The sequence below is a fragment of the Cornus florida genome, unplaced genomic scaffold (assembly GCF_030987335.1).
Source record: "Cornus florida cultivar Cherokee Brave unplaced genomic scaffold, ASM3098733v1 CherokeeBrave_3.0.0_Hap2_Chr05, whole genome shotgun sequence".
Classification (NCBI taxonomy): Eukaryota; Viridiplantae; Streptophyta; class Magnoliopsida; order Cornales; family Cornaceae; genus Cornus; species Cornus florida.
The window spans coordinates 80596192-80604659 of NW_026775575.1; the positions used below are offsets into that span (position 1 = coordinate 80596192).

The window sequence follows — 8468 nt, forward strand, 5'->3', positions numbered from 1 at the left end:
TGACCAGACTCCGGGCTTTTCGGTTTGAATTTGAAAGTCATGTGTTTGCTAATTCCAGGTTTAATTTTGTTACTGGCAGGTTCCTTTTTCCATTTACCTTTTTTTATTAGTATTTTTGTTTTCTCATAAAGAACAAAGTTTGAATTTTGAAGTCCCATTTTCTTTTTTTTTCCTTTCCATGGATTACCCCAATAATATTTGTTGTTGCCGTTGAAACTTGAAAGGTGAAGTGAAGAATTGGAGAGCATTTGTGGGGGTGATTTTGAGTACATATTCTTAAAAAAAGAAAAAAAAATTGTTTTACAGTATGGAACGAATAAGGAAAAAATAAGAATTCATTTATTATAAAAAAAGAAAAAGAAAAAGATATGCAATTATTAAATATTATCGTTCAAATAAGGAAGATTAATTATAATAGAAAACAAGAGAACAAAAGAAACAATAAAAAAATAATATAGGATGAGATTATTAAAAAATAAAATTACAAAAATAAATATAAAAGATGAAATAACATATAATAAAAAAGATGAGATTAAAATAAATACGAGATTAACTCTTCATCCCTTTTCCCTTAACTTCATCAATACAAACACAATGTTACACTGGAGAGTGGAGCCCTTTAACAAGATATGGCCTACTTGGATGATAATTAATGCTTTTTTCATATATATATATATATATATATATATATATATATATAACCCTAGAAATGGTGAGACAGTCGTTTGGGATACTTGGTAGTCAAACTTTCTGCAAATGTCCCCACACCATTAATTTGTTAGGCTTTTATACAAAGACTTTTCCTGCACCTTAAGTTACTTGATACATTTTGGTCCAAAATTAAGATTTAAGACCAGTTCAAGATACGAAAAAACAATTCTTGGCTGGCCCTATCACCAATTGCTTGCACATAAAATGCGCTTGCCCATCTAATCATATGCTTTTTTTCTTCTCCATATACAGTTACATTTGTGATTGTCTTGATTACCAATTATATAAAGAAACCCAAAGGGTCATATGGTTAGACGAAAGAAAGTGATAGAACCTGAAAGTGAAAAAAAAGTCAGAGAAAAAAAACAAGGAAAATTAAGTTATTATCATGTATTTAGTTGGTAAGAATTTTTTTTTAAAAATTATGAGAAAATATTATTTTGTTAATTTGAAAAGAAAAGAAAAAGATTGTGATTATCCTTACCAAAATACCCTTATGATTTCAAGTACTAAACAAATTTATATATGAATATTATTTATATTCAATGGTTTATTTTGGCAAAAAATTAGTAAAATATGAATTATTATTATTATTATTGTCGTGGTTTCAAGTTTTGTGTCCCAAAGATCATGAACTGAGGACGGTCCTGATTTGTAGACGGAGAAATTTACTTAGGGCAAAATAGGAAATTAACATATAAAAGCACAATTTTTGGAAAAATTGGTGAGATGTAGGAATCCTATTTTCTTCAAAAAAATTCTTTTTCTAACTAACTAAACTCTCACAAAATTACCAAGTTTTCGCTGCCCTTTTTTTTTTTCGTTGCTCGTTGCTTCACACGAACGAAACGAAGCCCAAGGGACTTGGATCGTGAAGTCTTGTGAAGCTTTAAGTCTAAAGTTTAATTCTTTTTAAATGCGAGTAATTCGTTGAGATTTAATTACAGACGTAGTTCGAGTTTTATTTTTAAAAATTATACGCCTTTAATTTGAAGATGTGTCTATTTTATGACCATGAGGGTTGATTGCTCCATGGTCATTTCATGTTATAAATAACTTTTTTTTTTTTTAAAGTTAATGTTTTATCATTTTATTTGAAAGAACAACAACGTTGTTAAAAATTTTATTATTTCAGAAATTCAATCTTTGCATGTCGTCTTAATTCCAACCATCAAACCAAAAATATATATTAGTTTTCATAATTCCATTGAGAATAAGTTATAACATTGACATGATTCTTTGCATAAAATTATGACAAATTAGTACAAATATTTTGTTGCGTCCGACATATGAGCGTCAAAAACACGACAATTCATGCGTGGACTTTTATGAGACAGGAAGTTGAAGTTGAAGATGTCGACATTGACCATTAATCCACTCCGCCAATATAAGGGTGCCATGTGGGGTTAAATGGAGGATCATTTTCAACTTGCCAATGCCTTTCCTTTTCTAAATCTTTCAAATCTTGGATCACTTTTACTTTTCGCCACCTTCCTTTCAAAACTTACCATAGTAACTTTTGAATTTCTTCACAAACTATGCTTTCAACCATCCAATTTTCTCATTTATGACTCATTACAATGAATTTACTAACAGTAACCTCTGCAATCACACACACACATAAATAAATAAATAAATAAATATATATATATATATATATATATATATATCCATCAGGAATTGCCAGCAAGGTAGAAGCAACAATCTCTCTGCATACATAACTTCGACCATTCTAACGTCTTAAAAGTAAAAAATCGAGACTTCAAGTCTTAACGGGAATAATGTGTGAGTGACGTGAGTTTCTTAAGAACTCCAACCACTCTAGATCAACATAGCCGTGATATTATTTAAAAGAACCAAAATTTGAAATTTAGTGAGAAATAGTTTGTAGATCAGAAGCTTGATTGTGGACGTACAAGATAATTATCCACTCCCTAGTATCTCCTATCTTTTCTTCTACTCCTCTGCCTACTGTCTTTTCTTCTACTCCTCTTGGGGCCTGAGGTGTATCTTTCTAGGAACCTTCATCCATAAACTTCTAGTTCTGTTTTGCAGCTTGTAACTAAAGCTTGCAGGTTGTAATAAATAGTTTGATGGCTGAATTAAATGTAAATGCTGAAAATGAAAGATATTTTTTAGACCGGCTTTGCTAAAAGTTCTAGTTGGTTATCATGGGATTCGAGTCCTTTCCGGTGGAACAGTAATACATGTTTCGTTCAATTTCAAATGCACCTTATTAAAAAAATATTAGAATATTTAGTAAATATCTCAACCGTTTTGTAGTATATATTCTGAATTTGACAGAACTGATGTACTCGGACGGAGTTTTATTTTCTCTTATCCTGTGAATGAAGCAAACTGTTTGGAGAGGCTAAAATATTGGTTCAAAATTTATGACAAGAAGATAGGTTTTTATTACATATTTAGTCTGATACCCACCTCTCCCACCTGCATACACTGCATTTACTACCCAATTCAAGATTTGTTAGAAGTTAGAAGAGTGATAGTCAGGTGACCCATAAGGGAAGGATGACCTACATGGGTTCCATCCTTCGGCCCTCGTTTCGCCACGTGGCACCAGCAAAATGGATGGATGAGAATAGGGAACAGAGAATTTTCCTATGATGGGAGGTGTGGAAAAGGTTTTGTCTAATTCTTTATAGTCAACCCACCTTTTAGGAACAAATACTGTTTAATCCATGAAAACAGCACGCACAAGAATATTGAACACCAAAAAAGTATTTGTATAGAATTGACTGCCTCTTAAATCTTAACATACAAGGTTTATTATGATTGGCTTCACACTATTTTGCTGCTGACTTTGCAATATTTCATATCTATATATGCATAAAGCTTAATGAACAAAAGAATTCTTTTCTTCATTCATATCCCCCACTTTTCCTTTCAGAATTTACCAAGTAAAACAAGAACAAATAGGGTGCAAATATATCAGATGTGCAACATACATTAATGGTGTTGCTGCCCTTCTTGTCAATACCAAGAACATGAAAAGTGCATTTAAAAAAAAAAAATGACATATATATATATATATATATATATATATATATATATATATATATATTCAGCAAAGGTCATGTTAGGCAGTAAACAATTAGTAGTTTATAGGGGGACAGATATTCACAATGGCAATGGACAAAACTTTACTTCTAAGGAATGTCATTTTGTTGGAAAAATATGATTTTGCTATGAGAGTTTATAAATAAACTTGAAGCAGCATTTACACCTTTACAGATCCTCACCACCCAGTACATTTGCACAACCAAGTCTGTCACACTCTGCCCAGAGCTTAATTGGTATGTAACAAAGGTGAATAGGATAAAAACATCAAAAATGGATGCCTAGGACTCATTTTGCGAATCTCTATTATCTTTTCTTTTTTTTTTTTCTTTTTTATCTGTGTTTATCCCTCTATTTATACACACGATCGCCATATCCTTCCCTCCAAAGAAATAACAATCACTGAAACATCATCATGGTAACGGCGTCGCTCCCCCTGTGGTATTTCGAGCAATTCGTGGAAGTCCATACCTAAAATTGCCAAAAAAAACCATATAGATGACATTTAGTTTTCCTAATCAACTCTGTCAATTAAAAACAGGAGTTTTCTTGTTGATATCTGGACAATACCTGCTTTCTTTGCTGCACGAAACAACACTTCCTCGATCAGATGCTGTGCAGGATCTCCTTCAGGCGACCATGCAATGAAAAGTTCAACTTCGGAAACAGCCTCTTCATTTGTGAAGTACTGATATAATCCATCGGATGATAAAATCAAAAACCTGTCTCTTGGCCCTAATTTGTGATGGTAGAGATACGGGAGATAGGTGATGTATGGGGAGGTTCCAACGTAGTCAATTCTAAACATCTCTAGAAGTGCATTGTTCCATTTAGGCTGCAAAAACAAAAGCAATACAAATGATTTCTAAATCGAATGCTACGCCAAAAAGTGAACTAAAGTAACTAATAAATTCAGATACTTGACTAGCAAAGTTTTTCCAAGTGTCAGGCATTCATAAATTAGCATTTGGCAAATTTTTTCCAACAACCCTATCAACTGTATTTTGAACAGGGTATCATCACGCATCTAATATTCTATTTTAATCATTCTTGTTAAGTAAATACCACTAGACTACCACATTTTCAGCCTAGAGGAGCAATAGAAAATTTGAAGTCATATCAAATTTTTGGAAATCTTTCTGAGTCTGCTACATTTCTAGACAAATTTAACCGATGGTCAATTGGATTGGTAAATTATATCAACTACTTTCCACATGGAAACAGGCATATGTTTCTACTATTTTGTGATAAAGAGCCCCTCAACAGTCACAAACATTGCCATTTGTAAAGATTCTCCAATTTTTGTTTTCAATATGGAATTGATTTCCTAGAAGGGGACCAGTGAAAAAGATAAATGCAGCAACTGGTTCAGAAGAAGCAGCTCACACGAAATATAATCGCATCATCGTGTTATTATAACAACTAACAAGGTGTTCAAGAAGCTAATCAACATTAAATGAAATCCACAAAAACGAAGTTGAAGTCCGAATGCTATATTATTAAAGATTATGGAGATTTACAAATATCCTATCTCAAACAGATGCCTCCCAAAATAGGAAGGGCAAGTTGCTTTCTTCCATTTTTTGAGGACAACAAACATTGTTCTCAACAAAATATCAATAATCTTTAGTTGGAAGCTCAATCTTTGAAATTCTCTATAACCATTTGAGGAATATACTTTTCACAAGCACCGAAGGCACAAAATTTACTTCACAGCTCCTCAAATTTATGCTTTTGAAACTTGAAAAGTGAATTGGTTAAAAACTAGAAAGCTTGGAATCTAGAATACCTGTTTAAGAAAACCAGCCCCAAAAGCTCGAGTGACCTTCAATGAGCCCTTTACACGGTCATTCATCACAGCACAAGCATCATCAGGGTGTTCACTTTTTATTCTTTGAACTTCCTGAAATGCAACATAAATATTAAGTAAAGTTTCATCATTAAATTACAGAAAACCGAAAATAATACCAATTCTGAAAAGCTCATCAGCTCAAGTGTCTACTATTTACCTCTTCTACAGATGTGCTATGATCCATTGTGAGTTGCATAGCAGTCAAACTTTGCATGGCGTTGGATCCATCCCCGTCACACGATTCAAGATCATGCAATGTTTCTTCATTGATCCTCTCTAAGTCCTGACACCATAGATCGGGCTCGGCCTTCTGAGCTAACACGGCTCGACTGTCGCCCACATTCATCACATAAACATCTTCTCCCTTCATTAGCATAACAAGAACACAAGAGCCCATTAAAGCTAACTCAGGATTTTCCATAACCATCTTATCTGCAATATCCAAATAGGCCTCCTCTGTTTTCTTCAATGCTTGAGACAGAGCTTTCAACACATCAGAGTGATTGATTGCTCCTGAACCATTAGAACCACCCTGATTTAACTGCTCCTTTAACCTCCGATCGAGCTCTAATCTCTCTCTGTCCCATTCACACTTCCACCTCCTCTGGTTCTCCTCCCACTTCTTTGCCACTCCTCTGTACTTGTTCTTCGAATTCTTACCCCTCTTTCTTCTCGAATCCGAATCACAGTTCGCATCCTCACTTCCACAGGGATAATTCTCTTGCTCAACACACCGTGAACAGCCCTCCCTCGAAAACTCATCATCCCCTCGAGCACACGAATCCTCCATTTCTGAATTCGAATTTTCGGATGGAACAGAGGAAGTACTATTGGTAGAGTCACACTTATCATCCCACAACAATCCTTTGAGCTCCTTATGAACAGCACAATACAAATTGGATAGAAGAAAGTCCGGTGCATCGGGGCCGTTGAATCCGTCATAGATTCCAACGAATACCCACCCGTGTTCCTCCGATACCACGACATGAACTCGATCCTCGCCGGCCTTACCTTGTGCCCATTGAAGATTCTGACTTCCCAATGAATCATCATCGTCTAAACTACCTTCACTGCTCAAATTAACACTACTGATTGTCAATTCGTTTTGCTTCTCAGACCCAACAATCCAATCATGTTCTTTGACCGAAACAACACTTTTAATCGGAGCAACAATAGAATTCTGACCTCTAGAAATCGTCTTGGATATCGCTCTTTGCAGAACCCGAATCAACGATCCTTTTCTCGATCTGGATCCAAAAGCGAAACCACCATGAGAATAACTCCGCTGGAACTGATCGGAGCAACCCTTTTCCAGAGGAGCCGAGTAGAGGCTGTGGTCGAGAGGTCCCGATAGGAATCCACGCTCGATTGGACCTGATAAAAACCCTCTCTCCATCGGACCTGAACCCGGAATTCCCCCAAAATTCGATGACAAAGGCCCAGAATTAATCGAATTTCGGGGAATGGGTTGGAGGGGAATGGAGGCGAAAGAGGTGGAGCTCTCGAAAGCCGAGGCTCGATCGATGCTGTTGTAGCTATAGATATCGACGAAAGCTGTGGAGAGAGGCGTGGATGTGTTGGCGCTCACGGAGGCGCCGGAGATGGATCGAAAAGTCGTCGTCTCCTCGGAGTGGACTTTGGAGGACGAGAGACGAGATGCGTCAGGTCTCACGTAGCAAAAGGAGTGACCCAGATCGTCGATTGGATCAGAAATGACGACGGCCATGTCTTTTCTCCGGCGAACCTCGCCATCGCCGGAGAAGCAGACGCTGAGCTTATAGCAACCGTTACCCATCGAATCACCAGAACAGAGTACACAGGGCAAATCTCGATCTGACCAAAACTAAACCCGAAATTTCATTGCAGAGATAGAGAGAGAGAGAGTAGAGAGAGAGGAAGCACAGAAGAAGGAGAGGATGAAGAAGATATAGAGGGTGAAAGAGATGCGTTGACTTTTGGGTAGAGTTTTTTGAAATCATAAAACACACACTTTTGACAATTTTTTTTTTTTCAAAAAAAAATATAATTTTCTTTTGCATTGTGCGGGAGTTGACTAAGTTTGGGGTTTAAGTAAACTTAGAGGGTTTAGGTTTAGAATTATGTATTAGCCACCTTCAGTAAGGAGCGTGGAGTACAAACTCTACATGCATGTGTAAAATGATTTCGACATTATTGAACATATATATAGCATTTGATTCATTTAGGACGTGTTACATGTTTTGGGTGGTGCACCCTAACGAAGCAAAACACCATTTGGTAACTATTTTATTGCTATTTGAATAGTATTACATTTCACTCTTTTATTAAACACGTTTTCAATCACAAATGAGCAAATTCTACACACAAAAAATAAAATAAAATAAAAATATATGTTTTGTTTCGAATGAAAGCAGACACATAAAATGAAAGTGATTGCCAAGTGAACCCCTAATATTGAGTATAATTTATAACAATAGTGCACGTATAAGATCACGAACACACTACACTAAGGGATTTGAGTTGTCAACATCTTTATGTTTACTTATTATGTAAATATTTACATTTTTTGTGGGGTTAAAAAAATATTTACATTTTTTAAAACTATTTATTAATAAAAAAAGTAATCAATATACCAAAAATAGACAAATATAAAAAATAATAAATAATAAAAAAACATATAATGTTTTATTGATTCAAGTTGAATAAGTTTGTTCAACACTAATCTATGCCAAGTTAAACACATAAATAATAAACTACACTCAAGGAATGAGTAGGCTTTGAGTTGATTTATTTTGCTCACATGGGACGGGAATTGTATGCGTTTAAATGAGTTAGGGGCGAATATGAG

General features: G+C 35.1%; 1 protein-coding gene across 1 annotated transcript; it reads right to left on the reverse strand.

Annotated features, from left to right (window-relative positions):
* Nucleotides 1-4095: 4095 nt before the first annotated feature.
* Nucleotides 4096-7595, reverse strand: LOC132307090 (probable protein phosphatase 2C 23). The gene is made up of 4 exons (XM_059804754.1): nt 5799-7595; nt 5579-5692; nt 4360-4624; nt 4096-4260 (listed from the first exon to the last, which is right to left on the reverse strand). Exons 1-4 carry the CDS (start codon nt 7434-7436, stop codon nt 4145-4147), a joined length of 2133 nt encoding a protein of 710 aa, XP_059660737.1. The 5' UTR covers nt 7437-7595; the 3' UTR covers nt 4096-4144.
* Nucleotides 7596-8468: the final 873 nt, after the last annotated feature.